Source organism: Haliotis rubra, unplaced genomic scaffold (genome assembly GCF_003918875.1).
Source record: "Haliotis rubra isolate DU_JTF1 unplaced genomic scaffold, ASM391887v1 Scf806, whole genome shotgun sequence".
Classification (NCBI taxonomy): Eukaryota; Metazoa; Mollusca; class Gastropoda; order Lepetellida; family Haliotidae; genus Haliotis; species Haliotis rubra.
In genome coordinates, this window is record NW_025767531.1 from 92,501 (window position 1) to 115,747 (window position 23,247).

The 23,247-nt window shown below is 41.4% G+C and overlaps 1 protein-coding gene across 1 annotated transcript in view; it reads right to left on the reverse strand.

Annotated features, from left to right (window-relative positions):
• Positions 1-7,841: 7,841 nt before the first annotated feature.
• LOC124261732 overlaps positions 7,842-23,247 on the reverse strand; it is a 95,437-nt gene continuing 80,031 nt past the window's right edge. Inside the window, exons 4-10 of the mRNA XM_046696084.1 lie at positions 15,837-15,867; positions 13,524-13,555; positions 12,960-13,025; positions 12,355-12,447; positions 11,817-11,909; positions 10,272-10,364; positions 7,842-9,200 (exon numbers count right to left, since the gene is read on the reverse strand). Coding sequence (XP_046552040.1) covers positions 9,145-9,200; positions 10,272-10,364; positions 11,817-11,909; positions 12,355-12,447; positions 12,960-13,025; positions 13,524-13,555; positions 15,837-15,867 — 464 coding nt within the window. The 3' untranslated portion in view covers positions 7,842-9,144. The remainder of the gene's footprint in view (positions 9,201-10,271; positions 10,365-11,816; positions 11,910-12,354; positions 12,448-12,959; positions 13,026-13,523; positions 13,556-15,836; positions 15,868-23,247) is intronic.

The window sequence follows — 23,247 nt, forward strand, 5'->3', positions numbered from 1 at the left end:
AAGCAACATCCTGAGAGAGTTGGTAAATACCTTTCATTTCTATCAGAGTTGAATCTTCAAGGCATTGATTTTCCCATACCACTGTCACATATCCCAAAATTTGAGAATCAAAACCAGATCTCGGTAAATGTCTATGGGTATGAAGAGTAAGTCTTTCCTCTCCATATCAGCAAACAAAAGTTTGACAAAACAGTGGATTTACTGCTGCTTTCTGAGAGAGAGAAAAGACATTTTTCTGTATTCAGAAACTGTAGTCGTCTCATGGGACATAGAACAAAACATACGGCAGCAGCATTTTATTTTAGAAGATGTCTCCATGGGTTTAGCAGACAGGATTTGTTAAACAATCATTCCCTCTACTGCTCTGAACATAACCCTCAGAAGATCAAATTGCCTAATGAATATAACAAATGGATTCGATTTGAATCTATTCAAAACCAGTTGAAGGTACCGTTTGTCATATATACTGATTTTGAAGCTTTGACTAGAAAGGTAAATGACAAATCAAGAAATACAAGCCTTCATCAAAAGCATGAACCTTCCGGGTATTGTTATAAATTCATCAGTTCAAATCCTGAACTTACCAAACCCTCAGTCGTCTACCGGGGCCCTGATGTCATTTCCCATTTCATTGAGGCTTTATTACAAGAAGAGAAAGCCATCAATGAAAAGTTACAAAAGTCCTTTCCTATCGATATAACAAAAGAAACAGAACTGAAATTTCAAATGGCGAACATCTGTCATATATGTGAGGAACCTGTTCATTCATCATCTATCAAAGTGCGCGACCATGATCATTTGGTAAAAGAAATAACTATCGTGGTGCTGCAGATAAGAATTGTGATGTTCAACTGAAGTTCAAAAAAAGTAAGAGCAAGGGAAAGAAAATGGACCAGGGTAAAATGACTGAGGGAAAGGATTGCTTCATACCCATTATATTCCACAACCTACGAGGTTATGATTCTCATTTATTGATGAGGCAACTGGACAACACTGCGAAACAAAAACTCAGCTGCTTAGCCAACAACATTGAGAAATACATTTCCTTCTCCATTAGAAATTTGCGATTCATTGATTCTCTCCAGTTTCTTTCGAATTCATTGGATTCTTTGGTTAAAAATTTGGTGAAGAAAGACCCGTCCCAGTTCATTCATTTAAGACAGGAATTTCCAAACTCTTCTCAGGTGGACCTGTTACTGAAAAAAGGGGTGTATCCTTATGACCATATGGATGATGAGTCCAAATTTGAACTGACCCGACTTCCCAAACAAACAGACTTTTTTAGTAGGTTAACTGGGAATTCTCTCTCTGACGAGGATTATACACATGCAAAAAATGTATGGTCCGCATTTGAATGACAAAACATGGGGGAATATCACGACCTCTATATGAAAACAGATGTGTTACTTTGAGCAGATGTCTTTGAAAGTTTTAGAATTATGGCACTTGAGTACTATCATTTAGATCCAGCTCATTACTACACTCTCCCTGGCATGGGTTGGGATGCCATGCTAAAAATGGGGAAGGTAGAGCTTGAACGTTTGACTGATATTGATCAAATTCTCATGCTGGAATCTGGAATGAGGGGTGGTATTAGCATGATATCTAAGAAACACAGCCTTTCAAACCTACCAGGACAAGAGGATTACAAACCAGATGAAGCAAACAAACATTTGATATACTGGGATGCGAACAATCTCTATGGGTGGGCAATGTCTCAGGCGCTACCTGACCGGGATTTTGAGTGGGTAGAGGATGTTGATGATTTAGACATCATGGGTGTGGCGCCCAATGCTGACATAGGGTATATCTTGGAGGTGGATTTAGAATATCCCTCCCATTTGCATGATGCACACAGTGACTATCCGCTAGCCCCTGAATCTATGATAGTAACTGAGGACATGCTCTCTGAACATTCTCGGGAATTGAAAAAGAACTTAAAGATCAAGGGGAAACCAAGCAGAAAGCTGGTCCCCAATTTGTTCAACAAGCAGAAGTATGTCTAACATTATAGAAATCTACAGTTTTATCTAAGTCACGGTAGTAAAATTCATAGAGCTATTCAGTTCAAGCAGACATCATGGCTTCAACCATTCATTACTTTTAATACTGAGAAACGAAGAGAGTCTACAAATAAAACTGACAAAGCCTTTTTTCAAACTGATGAATAATTCCTGTTTTGGCCGCAGCATGATGAATGTTCGAAAGCATGTGAGTGTAGAACTTGTCAATACTGCCAAACGTCTGAGAAAGCTCTGTGCCAAGCCCACTTTTGAAGCATTCAAAATTTTCAACCCTGATTTGGCTGCAGTTCACTTGAAGAAAGCCACTTTGTTTCTAAATCAACCAGTTTACGCTAGGTTTTCCATATTAGATTTATCCAAGGTACACATGTACAATTTTCACTACAATTTCATTAAATCCAACTATGGTCAAAAAAGCTCAGCTGTGCTTCACAGACACAGACTCGCTATGCTATGAAATTGAAACCCCTGATTTGTATGCTGACATGGGAAGGCATTCAGATCTGTTTGACACCAGTAATTATGCAAAGGATCACCCTCTCTTCTCACAAAAGAACGAAAATGTGTTAGGAAAATTCAAAGATGAATTACAAGGGGAGTACTTGAGTTTCTTGGTCTTAGGCCCAAAATGTATTCCATGTTTTATAAAGAAACGGAAACAAAAACAATTAAAGGGGAGAAAGTTGAAATAGTGCATGATACTGAAACTGTGAGAGACAAACATCTTCGTCATGCCCTATGCAAACAGTGTCTGTTTGACCAGAAACAATTCAGACATGAGGTGGGTCAGATTCAGAGTAAGAACCATCAGCTGTACACTGCCTTCATCAACAAAATTAGCCTCTCGCCGTTTGATGACAAACGATATGTTCTAAGAGATGGTATTTCCACTCTTGCCCATGGTCACTGTAGAATCAAATCTCAGTAAACCAGTTCATACCCTTTTTCTCAGAGGGAATGTCTGTGTCTATGTGTTACAAACAGACCATAGCTTGTCAACAAAGCTAACTTTAACTGGAGAATGTAAATATGGGATGCAAGTTTGAACAACAAGTGTAAGATTGTCATATTTGCTCATTTACAGTTTGATTATATAGAATATATTTTGTGTTTTAAAAATATTAGCATAATGACTGTGTAAAGGCAAACAAGCCTTTGTATCTGTTTTCATGCTATAACCATCTTCCTGTAAATAAATACTTGTATGAATCCATGTCCATTGACCATTTTGATTTATGATGTTTATAGCCTGCATAAGAAGGTTGGCTTGGAACATCTCATGGTTATCATGTTGTGTTATTCATGAAATAAAATGTGTTGATTTAACTCTGCGAGTTGTGTTTTATATCTTTGTGGAACAAATTTTCTCAGTATCAAGTGAAGCTCATTGGTGACAGAACATAATAAATCAACCATATACTGTTATTTACATCCTTTATTACTTATGTACATGACTATACATGGTATCAGGTTATACATACACCTAAATACAGTGGGCACACAAGTAATACAACAGAGACATCATATATTTATATAATACATAGATGCAAATTTGTGTAGAAGAGTTCACAGTTCATCATGATCAGTATCATCATGCTCAGACATGTCAACAAGTTCTAAATCTTCAGCCTGGCTCAAGTCCACATGAGAGAGAATATCTCTCATGACAGGTTTCATCCACTGAGTGATTTTAGCATCCATTTCTTTGGGGTCCATGTCAGGGTCCAGGGCTGTGATTTTCTCCAATATAGGCTTGAAGAGGGGTCCATATCCCAAATAGCTGGCATAACGAACGGCTATCGCAAGTCTATCAAGAAAGGTAGTTTGCCAGCATTTCCGCAGTTTCTTCTCAATCCATCGTTCGGTCTTTCCTTTATCCTCAAAGTCCTCCTTTTTCTTCCAGATGTCCTCCTTACAAGCTTTCAAAGTTTGTTCTCACATGTATTCTATGCCTTTCACTTCTCTCTCTTGATCAACTTTAGTACCTGTCTCTACTGGACGCAGGATATCATTCTTAGTATCATTAGCTGCATCCATTTTAGCTCGCTTCTGAAGAGGCTCCCCATCATTTTCTGGGCACCAGATCACATGACGTTGAAGGTCATGATTGTTTTCAAATACAATACCACACTCGTCACAGGAGGGCATGTTTTTGTCTTCTGAGGCCACAGTATTCTCAACCAGCTTGGATATGTTATCTCTCTGAGTGTCTGGAGTCAAATGATTAGATGGTTCAGGTTGCTCCTTTTATAGATGTGCTACCTGCCTCCATCTGTCTTAATTCTGGTGGGGGGATTTGGTAGGTATTTTATTATCCTTGAGGTCGAGGGTATGTCAGCATTAGTTAGTATATTAGGTTGTAATCTCTCTAATTCAAGAGTGGTAGGTCGTAGATCAACTGTCAGATTGCCATAGAGTTTTTGCACAGCTGCCTCATAGACTGACATAAACCTATCTACATTGTTGGGGTAGATACGTCTGGCAAACAGTTGAACTTGTAATCTATCTATAGGTGAGTTGAATACAGTCACGTGACTGTTTCCCTCGTGGAAACAGATTTTGTAACAATAGGAAGATAATGACATTCTTGTGATGAGAGGTTCGAGTAAATAGCTGAGAAATGCGTTTGTCATCCTTAGCTTCAGACATCATGTCATCCAACACCATCATGTTGTTATTTCTGGCATCCAAGTAGGTATCGTCGAGTACATCGTAGGGAATTCCTTTCACAAACTTCACATGGGGCAACTGTTCACTGATCATCTGGTACAGGGGCTGCCATTGGGTGTAGCACCAGACAATGTGATTAGGTGCTGGCTGTATACTTCCATGCGTGAGAAGGTTGTAGACAATCATCGATTTGCCTCTGCCAGTAGGGCCCACGACAACTGCATTGGAGGGGATGGTAAACTTTAAATGTTCTTTATCATTGAATTGATTGTGGTTTCGCTGTTGCTTATACATTGAGTTATGCGGCAGGGGTGGTAATTGCGGTAATACCCTTGTTTGCTAAATATGATCTCACTTTCTTGTTATCAAATTCCCGACCTTTGTCGGATCTGATAATGTGTGGAAGAGTAGCACGAGCAAATATCTTCTTCATGGCCTTAAGGACTGCGTCTGGTTCCGCCCATAGTAATCGTGTGAATACATTGATAGCTATCAATAAGTATTTCACACCGTCATTATCCGAAGCTATATTCGAAACATCGGCCAAGTCAATATCCCACCGATCGTTCAAACCAGTTGAGATCACTCTGTTCCGCTTGAACTTGTATCTAAGAGGTCGCTGAAGTGAATAAACATCTTGAGAAGCGAGCCACTTCTTGATGTGATGTAAGCTGATGTCAAATTTCCCTTCCTTTTGCATCACGTGATATAACTTAGTTGAACCCGAGGAGGCTGGGTGTTTGGGATTAAAGTAAATGCTGGACAAATACTCTTTCCATCCTTCCACGGGCATGGTTGTAGGAGAAATGATATAAAAATAAATTGCATATGTTTTAATAAGAAACCATGTTTCCTTCAGCAGCGATAGGTTTACACAGCCTATGACTGGCCGACTGCGTGACCTTGTTTCGATCTCACCCTACGCCGCGAGCAGTTCTGTTGTGTAAGGTCTGTAACGGTTTGTTTACACAGGTGACTCTACCTCGTCTCGCTGTATGTGTGAGCTAGTTCCTCTCACCGTTGCATTCCACTTAATACATACTTGGTATGAAAAGATGTATGAAGTTGATTTATGTATAAACTTTCCTATGTATTGTACACTGAAATATAACAGTCCATACGTTGATATCTCTTTTAAGATGTTAAGTACTGCCTCCAATAACTTGCGAGGGAGTTTTCCTGTTTAGATACATACAATCACGTTCGGTCTATGACAACCTCACTACCACCCGGACTGTATCGTTATTCTAATTTACAAACAAGCCCTGTCTCCGTGCTTGAAAATGATCATTAAACAATATATTATGGATGAATGCTGGATTACAAGTCGGCTTTAATCATAGGCACAAGCCAGCTCTCGCTATCTTTAGACTGGGGGGAATTTCATTTCTAAAAATAGCCCCGTGTATTGCACCACACCTTGTCATGATGTGTTTCTATAATTAACTCGGCTCCATCGTTCATGTGGGGCAGAAACCCCATCTTACTATCATCAAACCTTGTCTGAGGTACATTTGCCACCTGCATTTGATCATATGTAGTTACCTTATCTTTGACTATTTGCGACCAAGCACTTTTCTTCATAAACTTAGAATCACAAATGTAGTTACGGATTTCACTAAGCAGATTGTATTTGGAAACAAGCTGTAACATGTTAAAAACAGGTGATTTCGTATCAAACTTATTCTTGTATATCAGCGATTAATTACAGTGGTATTGGCCAAGGCGGGCTAAAAGCATTTGTTTAAAGCTGTATCTTGTATTGGCTTTCCACAGACAAGTTGTGTTCTCTCCGTAGAGCACATAGCAGTGCTGACATGACTCCAGCATATACGTATAGTATACAATACTTTCTACAAGTGTAAGAGCTGCTGTCTCAGCATTAAAGTCTTTTCTAAAGCCAAATTGGAAGTTGTGGGGAAACGTTATCTTTGCAGCTGTCCACTTTTCAATTATGTTAAGGAGCAATCTTTCAAACAGTTTACTGAGAATCGCCGTTAATGTTTATCCTCTGTAGTTGGAGGGGTCAGCTTTACTTTTACCGTGGCCAGGGGCAGAATGTGTCCAACATTAAAAGCTTGTGGAATATACTCGTATGTGATGATACTTTTGAACAATATAATGATATGTTTGATTAAAGATCTGCCTGCATAGTTGACATGTTTGTTAGCGAATCCATCGGACCCTGGGGCTTTGATATTTTTTAATCTTTGGACGATGGCTATAATCTCACTGAGAGTGAATAGTTCATTCAGCGGAGAATACATGTCTCCTTCACATATATTTCTACTTTCCTCAAATCATTCAATATTTGATATTTCTATTTACATATTTCTTTAGGAAAGTGATTATCAAAGCTACTTTCCATGTTTGGTACAGATAGATCCTTGAAGTATTGACCAAAAGTGTTACAGATATTTTCTGCATTATCGCCTGCATGATTTTTGTATACTACACTGGTTACTAGACCTGTAGCTCGTTTATACTTTTTGTAAGCTTAAAATATTCATGTAAGTCCATTTCCGCTGCCTGTTGGATTTCTTTCGGTCTATCATCTATGAGACTTTCCTTACCTTTATGGTGGAATTCCACCATTCATCTCCGGCGTTGTTGATTATTTACTTGTCATCCCAGGCCAATATATTACCAGGCCCCAGCCAACACGACAGGAACTTCGGTTGCTGAAGATTTACTCATTCTGCTGCACGAGACGTTCTGGAATCTCGGAGTGGTGAAGCCTTGGAGAATGTGAAAACTGTCGAACCAAACTTGGTTTGGTTTGGTTTGGTTTGGTTGTTGTTTAACACCGCGCTCAGCAACATTCCAGCCATATGGTGTCGGTCTGTAAATAATCCAGTCTGGGCCAGACAGTCCAGTGATCAACAGCATGAGCATGGATCTACGCAAATAGGATTCGATGACATGTGTCAACCACGTCAGCGAACCAGCGTTAGTCGCCTTTTACGACATGCATGGGTTGCTGAAGATCGAATCGAACCCGGACTTTCACGAGTCGTCGAACCAATAGAACACTGAGTAAAATCGCTGGTGAGGAAGCAATATATGATCGGACCATAACTGCCAATATCAGAGAGCATCGGGATAAACAGAAGACAGTAGGCAAACAGAATAATTGTAATAAAAAGGTGACAGCCCACGTGGTCCATTTTCTGACCAGTCACTAACATCCATAGACACATTTGTTATCAAGTATTGGGCAGAAAGGAAATAGCACAATTCCTCGATACATCTGTTTTCCTCGTCTTGGACATCACAATATAAACTAAACTGTTTTTTAATGAGAAATCATTTATTGAGGGCCGCCAGGAAGTGCATTTAGGCATCTCAGAAGAACTGATTCAAGTTTTTCAAATACCTCAGTTGATCAAAACCGTTAAGGGCGCAGAATCGGCAAGGTATGAGTACGTATACATCAGTCTAGTATATATACAGCAAAGTTTAAACAAAATGATATTACTAAGTCTAGCAAACAGCAAAGTTCAAACAAAATGACAATACTAAGTCAAGCACAGAGCAAAGTGTCAACAAAATGATAATACTACGTTTAGCAAACAACAAAGTGTCAACAAAATGACAATACTACGTCTAGTATACAGCAAAGTGTCAACAAAATGACAATACTATGTCTAGTATACAGCAAAGTGTCAACAAAATGACAATGCTACGTTTAGCAAACAGCAAAGTGTCAACAAAATGACAATACTACGTCTAGTATACAGCAAAGTGTCAACAAAATGATAATACTACATTTAGCAAACAACGAAGTGTCAACAAAATGACAATACTACGTCTAGTATACAGCAAAGTGTGAACAAAATGATAGCAAACAGCAAAGTGTCAACAAAATGACAATGCTACATTTAGCATACAGCAAAGTGTCAACAAAATGACAATACTACATCTAGTATACAGCAAAGTATCAACCAAATGACAATACTACGTCTAATATACAGCAAAGTGTCAACAAAATGATAATACTACGTTTAGCAAACAGCAACGTGTCAACAAAATGACAATACTACGTTTAGCATACAGCAAAGAGTTAACAAAATGACAATACTACGTCCAGCAGCAAAGTATTATAAAATGACATTACTGTGTCTAGCATACAGCAAAGAGTTAACAAAATGACATCACTACATGTAACATACGACAGAGCGTTAACAAAATGACTAGAACTGTACCAGAAACATTGAAACAATAAATATAGGGTTATCTATGGACAGTTTTTTACGAAATATGTATTAAAACGTTTCTCTCGTCATGTTTTAAGTGAAAGTTTCAATTATCATTTACTTTTTTTTGTCTGATCACGTGGTGTAGAAAGACCCGAACGACAAGGATCAACTTTTGAAATGATACATCACATGTATAGTCTACAAAGGTACTCCACTGTATGGGACATGGCCGTATGTCTTCAACTCGTGTCTCACTTCCCGTTCTTCTGGGGCTTCTGAACCTGGCTGTACAGCTCGGACATCTCAGCTAAAAAACAAAAGTATGAATACAAACATGTGGCAGAATGAAGTTACAGACATTTCGCGATTCCATTGTATTCCATGCACCTATGGTACTGTGAAGTGCCGAACAATCCTTGGAAACGACATTGTTCGACACACAGACTCGGGATTCGAACAATGTAGCTGGTGAACACAAGTGCTTTTGTTTGCTGTAAACGCCAGCTGTAAAATGGCAGACAGATCTTGTCAGGCCTCCAGATCTATGATGTCGCTTCATATGATAAACATGGCTTACGTGGAACGTGTTCTAATCTGGGGTCACTCGGATAGTATACTAGAATACCACATGCCAAATGTGAAAACTGCTCTCGCGAAGAACCAATGTAATCTCTGAGTCAACTGCCCTGTGCCCTAACTGACATAATGCCCTGTGATATAACAGACATGGGGTCCTGTTAAATAACTCACATAATGTCATGTAATATAACTGACATAATGCCATGTGATGTAACGGACATAGTGTACTGTGATATAACTGATATAAGGTTCTGTGATATAAATTACATAATGCCCTGTGATGTAACTGACATAATACTCTGTGATATAACTGACATAATGTCCATTAATATAACTTATGTAATGTTCTCTGATATAAATTACATAATGCCCTGTGATGTAACTGACATAATACTCTGTGATATAACTGACATAGTGTCACGTGATATAACTGACATAATGTCCATTAATATAACTGATATAATGTTTTGTGATATAAATTACATAATGCCCTGAGATGTAACTGACATAATATTCTGTGGTATAACTACCATAATGCTCTGTAATATAACTGACATAATGTCCTCTGATGTAACTATTATTGAGTCCTGTGATATAACTAACATAATGCTCTGTGAGATAGCTAGAATATTACTAGATTGCGCACATCAATCAAAGCTCACTCACTCAGCTCGATTTTCTTCAGATGCAATATTGTTGAAAACAAAGTGCAACCACACTCACTCACTCACGACCTCATTCACTCACGACATCACACAACAAATCACTCTCGACCTCTCTCACACACGACTTGACTTACCATCTTTGTCCGTTGATTGGAGTGGCATTGTTTCACCTTCGGACTTGGGTTGTTTCTGTACCACGCTGTATACATCACCTGCAGCTGCCCCCTCTACGAGGAAGAAGTCGACTTAATTTACACAAACATTACTCGTAACGGATATACAAAGAATTCGATATACTTTAGCATCACGTTTGTTGCAAAAGATTAGCTTTACTGGGAATATAGTTTACATTCTGTTCCTGGTATACTGATTGGATATGTTCTTGTTATCTCTCCACTACAACCTTGTCAGTTCAACAGGCCTTCAGACAGCCATCCAACACTATAAAACTCGGGTACATCTTCAGCGCTGCTTTAAGACATATTTTTGATGACTGAATGAGGATTCTAAGACATTCCTTCATGACATAAAACCTATCCAGGGAAACTGACATAATGTCCTGTCATGTAACTGACATAATACTCTGTGATATAACTGACGGAATGCCCTGTGATATAACTGACATAATGTCCATTAATATAACTGATTTAATGATCTGTGATATAAATTACATAATGCCATGTGATGTAACTGACATTATACTCTGTGATATAACTGACATAATGTCCATTAATATAACTGACATAATGTCCATTACTATAACTGATATAATGTTCTGTGATATAAATTACATAATGCCCTGTGATGTAACTGGCATAATATTCTGTGTTATAACTGACATGATGTCCATTAATATAACTGACATAATGTCCATTAATATAACTGACATAATGTCCATTACTATAACTGATATAATGTTCTGTGACATAAATTACATAATGTCCTGTGATGTAACTGACATAATATTCTGTGGTATAACTACCATAATGCTCTGTGATATAACTGACATAATGTCCTCTGATGTAACTATTATTAAGACCTGTGATGTAACGGACATAATACTCTGTGATATATCTTACATAATGTTCTGTGATATAACTTACATAATGTCATGTGATGTAACTGACATAATACTCTGTGATATAACTGACATAGTGTCATGTGATATAACTGACATAATGTTCATTAATATGACTGATATAATGTTCTGTGATATAAATTACATAATGCCCTGTGATGTAACTGGCATAATATTCTGTGTTATAACTGACATAATGTCCATTAATATAACTGACATAATGTCCATTAATATAACTGATATAATGTTCTGTGACATAAATTACATAATGCCCTGTGATGTAACTGACATAATATTCTTTGGTATAACTACCATCATGCTCTGTGATATAACTGACATAATGTCCTCTGATGTAACTATTATTAAGTCCTGAGATGTAACTGACATAATGCTCTGTGATTTAACTAACATAATGCTCTGTGAGATAGCTAGAATATTACTAGATTGCGCACATCAATCAAAGCTCACTCACTCAGCCCGATTTTGTTCAGATGGTATATTGTTGAAGACAAAGTGCAACCACACTCACTCACGACCTCATTCACTCACGACATCACACAACAAATCACTCACGACCTCTCTCACACACGACTTGACTTACCATCTTTGTTCGTTAACTGGAGCTGCATTGTTTCACCTTCGGACTTGGGTTGTTTCTGTACCACGCTGTATACATCACCTGCAGCTGCCCCCTCTACGAGGAAGAAGTCGACTTAATTTACACAAACATTACTCGTAACGGATATACAAAGATTTCGATATACTTTAGTATCACGTTTGTTGCAAAAGATTAGCTTTACTGGGTATATAGTTTACATTTTGTTCCTGGTATACTGATTGGATCTGGTCTTGTAAGTGCAACAGGCCTTCAGACAGCCATCCAACACTATAAAACATCAGCGCTGCTTAAAGACATAAACATTCCTTCATGATATAAAACTTGTCCAGGGAAATTCCTATTCAAATAATTGTCAGAAATATTTTCCTTTACTTTATCAGTTTGCCTCTGCAAGTAGCCTCACTGTCAGGTTGAGATCTACCAGGGGACTCACCATTCAGTGTTGATGTTCGTTGTTTATCTGGGATGGCATAATATATCTACAACCACACTGTCAGGTTGAGATCTACAGGAAACTCACCATTCAGTGTTGATGTCCGTTGTTTATCCGGGATGGCATATATGTCTCCAACCACACTGTCAGGTTGAGATTTACCAGCGAGCACCAGAGGATCTGACGGAGACAGTACCAAGTACTACACCAAGACATAGAAAATACACAGAGCCAGAAGTACATGGTTACACATGGATCAGTGTCAATGTCCCAAAGATGGTGACAAGGTTCAGAGACTGACATCAGACATCTGATAGATAGAGAGGAGAAAAGGGTATATGATGCATGAAGGATTTAACCAACATAGTTTAGTTGCTCATCGTTTGTGAAATTCATAAAATAGTGGCTCTATAAGTGAGTGAAAACTAGGTGGTTCGAATTCGTAATACATGATAGGGTTTTGTCGCTTCAGATTCAGATGACACATTAATTGAGTGGGTTGAGTTTTACTCCCGTTTGACAATAGTCAAGCAACATTATGACGGGATGGGGCGGATACTACTTATCAATGTTGAAACAATCTTGCACCTGTGGTGGGGTGAGGAATCGAACCTGGTATTTGGCTTGGAGAGCCAGCACTTTGACCACGAGGCTAGCACTTCCATCTGTTGTAATCTATGCCATATACTCACCCTGGGGTTTAGCTGCCTGTCCCACGTCTCCACCGTAACTGTCATAGAGGACGTTGTCCACCATCCCTGCAAATGGGAAGGGAAAATGTACCTGAACAAACTGGCTTTAGACAACAGAGGAGGAAAACAAACAAAAGTATAAAGGAAATGTTTTATTGACTATTTTTACATATAATCAAATACATACTAGTATTAGGTCTTTGAATGGGATTCAGAAGTGATACACATATAAATGGCTACACAATGGAAACCAAAATTTAACTGGCGTTGATGTGTGATTGGCAAAGGATAAATGGAAACCAACACTTAATAGTTAATTAGTGTTGATTGGTGATGAACAGTGTACAGCTGGTAGCCGGGATTAAATTATAATTTATAGGCCATCCATTGTTTAGCCATTATGTTTGTTGTCTTATTACTTTTGTTGTACATGTACATATATATGCTCTCTGCTTCATACCATTCATTCACCCCACAATAAAGAAGCTGACATCCATAAAAAATCTCTTCCTCATGCTAGTTTTCTTAAATCCATCAAAAGCTTTAATAGTAGTATGTACTCACCAGCATCTTCTCTTTGTTCAGGATCTTGATGTCTGATAAGTTAGAAATGTACGATTACTTTAGTTCAGGGTTTCGCCACGCACATAATCGGACCACTTCAGTTAAATCTGAACAGTGAAAACGACACATAGCTCATAAAAGTATTAATTTCCTTTTGGGTAGAGATCCTTCTGAACCATTGTTTAAATTTCGATTTAATGTCCTTTATTAGCACACTGAACAGATGGGTAGGTCAAGTCGTTTAAGGTGCCACACTTCGTTTTGTCAGATATGTCTGATCAAGGGTTCGAATCCTGTGTGTGAAGGTAGGTAATCAGTTTTCACCCGGTCGTGGGTTTCACCCAAGGTATATACATCAAATGCCTACATTCACTCGGCTTTCCAACCACATCAAGATTACACGCCGTGATATTATTGAATGCTGTACAAAGAGACGCTAAACTCATCCGCATTTGAAGGCATTATTATCTATTGGCTGAGGATGATATACTTTGACTGTCTGTAGAAGAAGAAGAAGACGAAGAAGAAGAAGAAGAAGAAGAAGAAGGAGAAGGAGAAGGAGTTGTATTGTATTTTAGGCCAGCGGCACACATATAGAAGAAACAATAATAAGAGTAAATTACACAATCGAATGTTACATGCAGTATAACACCAATTTGGATATGCAATAATTTTCAATACGTTATTTCTTACAATTGTTGATTGTTGAAGAAGAAGAATATGAAGAAGAAGTTTATTGTATTGTGTTCTTCTGAGGCACATACAGAGTAAACAAAATACAGAGCAAATTACACAATGGGATGTTCGTTGTAATGTACTGATACTCGTATTGTCACCTGTGAAAAACAGCAATAGCGACAACAAGCCCTTTCCTTTTTACGTTTTTCATTAATGAATTAGCAATACAAATATGTGACACATGTACGAATGGGATTCAACTACACCCAGATACAATACAACTATTTCTGTTACTCTTTGCCGATGATATTGTACTATTTTCTAGTACTGTTAGCGGTTTACAGAAACAAATAGATGAATTAGACACATTTTCTGACCAATATAAATTGTGTGTAAACAGAGACAAAACCAAAATTATCGTCTTTAAGAAAGGTGGCAAACTCTCTCAATTAGAAAAATGGTATTATAAAGGGCAACTACTCAAAACTACCAGTGTTTATAAGTATCTTGGTGTATATTTTGTAATAGTCTTTCCTGGTCCAAACACACAAAACAAGCGTCTGCACAAGCCTTGAAAATCCTAATCGGTGTTTGTAAAAATATGAGATCGTTGGGTGAAATGTCCTTTAACACATTCTTTAAAATATTCGATATGAAGATAAGTCCAATACTTCTATATGGCTCTGAGATATGGGGATTACAACAATATGACAGTATTGAAAGAGTTCATTTATATGCATGTAAAAAGGTTCTTGGTGTAAAACCGAACACATGTAATAGGATGGTTTACGGAGAATTAGGTAGATTCCCCTTGTTTATATACTCTTCCATTAAAGCCATAAAGTATTGGGTAAGATTACTGCATATGCCATGCCATAGGTTTCCGAAAAAATGTTATGATATGATGAAATTGTATGACGAAAACGGGAAAAGGAATTGGGTGAGTGATATTAGGGAGTTGTTGTACAAAACTGGTTATGGTTATGTGTGGTGTGATCACAATGTTCAGTTGCATACCAATTTTATCATATCCTTTACACAAAGAATGAAAGATATCTATTTCCAGTCTTGGTCGGAATCACTACTTCTATCCACAAAATGTTTATACTATAACCAATGGGAATCGGACATACGTTTTGAAGACTATTTAGCAAAAATCGGCGTAAAGAAGTTCCGTATAGCTCTCTCTCGTTTTCGTTGCTCTTCCCATGAATTATTTATTGAAACTGGCAGGTATACAGGTATACAAAGAGAAATCAGAATATGTCAGTTATGTAATATGAGTACTGTTGAGGATGAACTACATTTTCTTCTAATCTGTCCAGCTTATACGACTCTACGAACAAAATACCTAAAGCCATACTTTTATAAACATCCAAGTGTAAGAACATTAATTTCACTATTAACAGATACTACCACATCAATATTACAGAATCTGGCAATGTACATCTATTTCGCTATGAGATTAAGAAAAAGTATTGTTACAGAAAAGAATTTATAAATGATTTCTATCTACTCATGTAAACTCTAAATGTACTACAGGCCTGTGGCCTTTTAAGTACTGAAATAAAGATTGAACTGTAAAGTCTCACTTCTTTCCATAATCTGAGAATTAAGAGATATCTGTATACATACCTACGATCCCCATTGACAGGCCCCTGAGCTGCTGAGGAAATATGAACAGAACAACACTAGACATAGATCATCAGTACTGAATTACTATCTTTACAGGTTTCTCTTTTATAAGCTATTTATACACTGGTAAGTAAGTGGGGAAACGGATAGTGTTAGTAGCAGGGGAAGTGTATAGCGATGCTGAAATTTGGGAATAGGTTAATCAAAGTGAACGATGACATAAACCATATTTGGCATCTACCCTAACTCGCTGTGCAGAATTACGGCCCTTTGGCATTCCAGGAGCCTGTGGAACGTCGGTGGAAGCCTGAGCTCGGTTTCAACGTAGTGGAAAACGTCTAAGACATACATAACTTGAGGCCTTAATCCACAATAATCTGACACACTGATAAAATTGAAATCCATGGCCTCCATGACATGCATGACCTAAATGACAGACATGACCTCCATAACAAACATAACCTCCACAACAGACATGACCTCCATGACAGACATGGCCTCCATGACAGACATGCCCTCCATGACAGCCATGGCCTCAATGACAGGAATAACCTCCATTACAGACTGGACCTCCATGACAGACATGGCCTCCATGACAGACATGCCCTCCATGACAGCCATGGCCTCAATGACAGAAATGACCTCCATGACAGACATGACCTCCATGACAGACATGACCTCCATGACAGGCATGGCATCCATGACAGACATGATCTCAATGACAGACATAACCTCCACAACAGACATGACCTCCATGACAGACATTGCCTCCATGACACACATGCCCTCCATGACAGCCATGACCTCAATGACAGGAATAACCTCCATTACAGACGTGACCTCCATCACAGAAATGACCTCCATGACAGACATGACCTCTATGACAGACATGGCCTCCACGACAGACATGACCTCCATGACAAACAAGGCCTCCACGACTGACATGACCTCCATGACAGATATGACCTCCATGACAGACAAGGCCTCCATGACAGACATGATCTCAATGACAGACATAACCTCCACAACAGACATGACCTTAATGACAGACATTGCCTCCATGACACACATGCCCTCCATGACAGCCATGACCTCAATGACAGGAATAACCTCCATTACAGACGTGACCTCCATCACAGAAATGACCTCCATGACAGACATGACCTCTATGACAGACATGGCCTCCACGACAGACATGACCTCCATGACAAACAAGGCCTCCACGACTGACATGACCTCCATGACAGATATGACCTCCATGACAGACAAGGCCTCCTCCAGGACATGACCCTCCATGACTGACATGACCTCCATGACAGACATGACCTCCATGACAGATATGACTTCCATGACAGACATGGTCTCCATGACAGACATGACCTCCACGACAGATATGGCCTCCATCACATACATGACCTCCATCACATACATGACCTCAATGACAGATATGACCTCAAAGACAGACATGACCTCCATGAGAGACATGACCTCCATGAGAGACATGACCTCCATGACAGGCATGACCTCCATGACAGACATAGCCTCCATAACAGACGTGACCTCCAATACAGACATGACTTCCATGACAGGCATAACCTCCATGACAGACATGGCCTCCATGAGACATGACCTCCATCACAGACATGGCCTCCATGACAGACATGGCCTCCAATACAGACATGACCTCCATGACAGGCATAACCTCCATGACAGACATGGCCTCCATGACAGGCATGATCCACATGACAGACTTGACTTCCATGACAGACATGACCTCCATGACAGATATGACCTTCATGACAGATTTGACCTCAATGACAGACATGACTTCCATGACAGATATGACCTCCATGACAGACATGGCCTCCATGACAGACATTGCCTCCATGACAGACATGAAAACCTCGACAGATATGGCCTCCATCACATACATGACCTCCATCACATACATGACCTCAATGACAGATATGACCTCAATGACAGACATGACCTCTATTATATACATTACCTCCATGACATACATGGCCTCCATGAGACATGACCTCAATGACCCACATGGCCTCCATGGCATACATGGCCTACATGAGACATGACCTCAATGACCCACATGGCCTCCAATACAGACATGACTTCCATGACAGGCATAACCTTCATGACAGACATGGCCTACATGACAGGCATGACCTCCATGACAGACATGACCTCAATGACACACATGCCCTCCATTACAGGCATGACCTCCATGACAGGCATGGCCTCCATGACAAACATGGCGTCCATGACAGACATGACCTCCATGACAGACATGGCCTCCTTAACAGACATGGCCTCCATGACAGAAATAACCTCCTAGACAGATATGACCTCCATGACAGACATGACCTCCATTACAGACATGACCTCCATTACAGACATGGCCTTCATGAGACATGACCTCAATGCGAGACATCGCCTCCATTTCAAACGTGACCTCCATGATAGACATGACCTCCATGACAGACATGGCCACCATAACAGACGTGACCTCCATGACAGACATGGCCTCCATGAGACATGACCTCAATGACAGACATGGCCTCCATAACAGTCATGGCCTCCATGACAGACATTGCCTCCATGAGACATGACCTCAATGACCCACATGGCCTCCAATACAGACATGACCTCCATGACAGACATAACCTCCATGACACACATGGCCTCCATGACAGACATGGCCTTCATGACAGGCATGACTTCCATGACAGGCATGACCTCCATGACTGGCATGACCTCCATGACAGACATGGCCTCCATGACAGGTGTGGCCTCCACGACAGACATGACCTCCATGACAGACATGACATCCATGACCGACATGGTCCCCTTGAGATGCATGACCTCTTTGACAGACATGACATCCATGAGAGGCATGACCTGCATGACATGCATGACCTCCATGACAGACATGGCATCCATGACAGATATGACCTCCATGACATGCATGACCTCCATGACAGATATGACCTCCATGACATACATGGCCGCCATGACATGCATGACCTCCATGACAGGCATTACCTCCATGACAGACATGGCCTGCATGTGAGACGTGACCTCCATGACAGACATGGCCTCCATGAGACATGACCTCAATGACAGCGTGGCCTCCATAACAGTCATGGTCTCCATGACAGACATTGCCTCCATGAGACATGACCTCAATGACCCACATGGCCTCCAATACAGACATGACCTCCATGACAGACATGACCTCCATGACAGACATGGCCTCCTTAACAGACATGGCCTCCATGACAGAAATAACCTCCTAGACAGATATGACCTCCATGACAGACATGACCTCCATTACAGACATGACCTCCATTACAGACATGGCCTTCATGAGACATGACCTCAATGCGAGACATCGCCTCCATTTCAAACGTGACCTCCATGATAGACATGACCTCAATGACAGACATGGCCACCATAACAGACGTGACCTCCATGACAGACATGGCCTCCATGAGACATGACCTCAATGACAGACATGGCCTCCATAACAGTCATGGTCTCCATGACAGACATTGCCTCCATGAGACATGACCTCAATGACCCACATGGCCTCCAATACAGACATGACCTCCATGACAGACATTACCTCCATGACACACATGGCCTCCATGACAGACATGGCCTTCATGACAGGCATGACCTCCATGACAGGCAGGACCTCCATGACTGGCATGACCTCCATGACAGATATGGCCTCCATGACAGGCGTGGCCTCCACGACAGACATGGCCTCCATGACAGACATGACATCCATGACCGACATGGCCCCCTTGAGATGCATGACCTCTTTGACAGACATGACATCCATGAGAGGCATGACCTGCATGACATGCATGACCTCCATGACAGACATGGCATCCATGACAGACATGACCTCCATGACATGCATGACCTCCATGACAGATATGACCTCCATGACATACATGGCCGCCATGACATGCATGACCTCCATGACAGGCATGACCTCCATGACAGACATGGCCTGCATGTGAGACGTGACCTCCATGACAGACATGGCCTCCATGAGACATGACCTCAATGACAGCGTGGCCTCCATAACACTCATGGTCTCCATGACAGACATTGCCTCCATGAGACATGACCTCAATGACCCACATGGCCTCCAGACAGAAAATACAGACATGACCTCCATGACAGACATAACCTCCATGACACACATAGCCTCAACGACAGACATGGCCTCCATGACAGACATGACATCCATGACCGACATGGCCCCCTTGAGATGCATGACCTCTTTGACAGACATGACATCCATGAGAGGCAGGACCTCCATGACATGCATGACCTCCATGACAGACATGGCATCCATGACAGATATGACCTCCATGACATGCATGACCTCCATGACAGATATGACCACCATCACATACATGGCCGCCATGACATGCATGACCTCCATGACAGGCATGACCTCCATGACAGACATGGCCTGCATGTGAGAGATGACCTCCATGAGAGATATGGCCTCAATGACAGATATTGCCTCCATGACAGGTATGGCCTCCATGACAGACATAACCTCCATGACAGACATGGCCTCCATCAAAGACATGACCTCCATGACAGGCATGGCCTCCATGCCACAATGCCACACATGACCTCTATGACAGACATGTCCTCAATGACCGACATGACCTCCATGAAAGGCATGACCTCCATGACAGACATGACCTCCATGACAGACAAGACCTCCATGACAAGCATGACCTCCATGAAAGATTTGACCTCCATGACATGCATGGCCTCCATGTCAAACATGACCTCCATAATAGACATGACCTCAATAACAGACATGGCCTCCATATCAGACGTGACCTACATGACAGACATGGCCTCCCTGAGACATGACCTCCATGACAGACATGGCCTCCATGACAGATATGGTCTCCATGAGACATGACCTCAATGACTCACATGGCCTCCAATACAGACATGACCTCCATGACAGGCATAACCTCCATGACAGACATGGCCTCCATGACAGACATGACCTCCACAACAGACATGACTTCCATGACAGACATGACCTCCATCACAGATATGACCTCCATGACATACATGACCTCCATGACAGACATGGCCTCCATGACAGACATGATCTCTACGACAGATATGGCCTCTATCACATATACATGAGCTCAATGACAGATATGACCTCAATGACAGACATGACCTCCATTATATACATAACCTCCATCAGAGACATCACCTCCATGACAGACATCGCCTTCATGTCAAACATAACCTTCATGATAGACATGACCTCCATGACAAACAGGGCCTCCAAGACTGACATGACCTCCACGATAGACATGACCTCCATGACAGAACCATGACCTCCATGACAGGCATGGCCTCCATTCCATACATGACCTCCACAACAGACATGGCCTCCATAACAGACATAGCCTCCATGACAGAAATGACCTCCTACACAGATATGACCTCCATTACATACATGACCTACATGACAGATATGACCTCCACAACAGACATGACCTCAATGAGAGACATCGCCTCCATTTCAAAAGTGACCTCCATGATAGACATGACCTCAATGACAGACATGGCCTCCATAACAGACGTGACATCAATGACAGACATGGCCTCCATGAGACATGACCTCAATGACAGACATTGCCTCCATGATGCATAACCTCAATGACCCACATGGCCTCCAATACAGACATGACCTCCATGACAGGCATGACCTCCATGACAGGCAGGACCTCCATCACTGGCATGAACTCCATCACAGGCATGGCCTCCATGACAGGCGTGGCCTCCACGACAGACATGGCTTCCATGACAGACATGACATCCATGACCGACATGGCCCCCTTGAGATGCATGACCTCCATGACAGACATGAAATCCATGAGAGGCATGACCTCCATGATATGCATGACCTCCATGACAGACATGGCCTCCATGAGACATATGGAATCAATCACAGATATGGCCTTCATGACAGGTATGGCCTCCATGACAGACATGACCTCCATGACAGACATCGCCTCCATCACAGACATGACAGACATGACAGACATGACATCAATGACAAACATGGTCTCCACAAGGAGAGATGACCTCCATGACAGACATGACCTCCATGACAGATATGACCTCCATGACAGACACGGCCTCCATGACACAAATGGCCTCCATGACAGACAATGGCCTCCATGACAGACATGACCTCCATGACAGATATGACCTCAATGACAGACATGACCTCCATAACATACATCAACTCCATGACAGATATGATCTCCATAACAGACATAATCTCCATGAGAGACATGTCCTCGATGACAGACATGTCCTCAATGGTCGACATGGCCTCCATGAGAGGCATGACCTCCATGACAGACATGACCTCCATGACAGGCAAGACCTCTATGACAGGCCTGACCTTCATGACAGACCTGACCTCCATGACAGATATGGCCTCCATGACAGGCATGGCCTCCATGTGAGATATGGCCTCTATTACAGACATGGCCTACATGACAGATTTGACCTCAATGAGAGACATGACCTCCATGACCCACATGGCGTCCATGACAGACATGACCTCCATGACAGACATGGCCTCCATGACAGGCATGATGACCATGACAGGTATGACCATGACCTCCATGACACGCATGACCTCCATGACAGACATGACCTCCATGACAGACATGGACTCCATGACAAGCATGGCCTCCATGACAGGCATAGCCTCCATCACAGGCATGACCTCCGTTACAGGCATGACCTCCAAGACAGACATGGCCTCGATGACAAACATGGCCTCAATGACCTCCATGGTCTCCATGACAGACATGGCCTCCATGAGAGATATGGCCTTTATTACAGACATGGCCTCCATGACAGACATGACCTCAATGAGAGACATGACCTCCATGACAGACATGGCTTCCATGACAGACATGACCTCTTTGACAAACATGGCCTCAATAACAGACGTGACCTTCATGACACACATGGCCTTCATGACAGACATGACCTCCTTGACAGACATGACCTCCATGACAGACATGGCCTCAATCACAAACATGACCTCCATAACAGTTATGACCTCCATGACAGACATGACTTCCATTACATGCGTGACCTCCATGACAGATATGACCTCCATGACAGATATGACCTCCATGACAGACACGGCCTCCATCACAGACATGGCCTCCATCACAGACATGACCTCCATGACAGATATGACCTCCATGACAGACATGACCTACATTACATACATGACCTCCTTGACAGATATGACCTCCATGACAGACATGACCTCCATGACCTCCATGACAGGCATGGC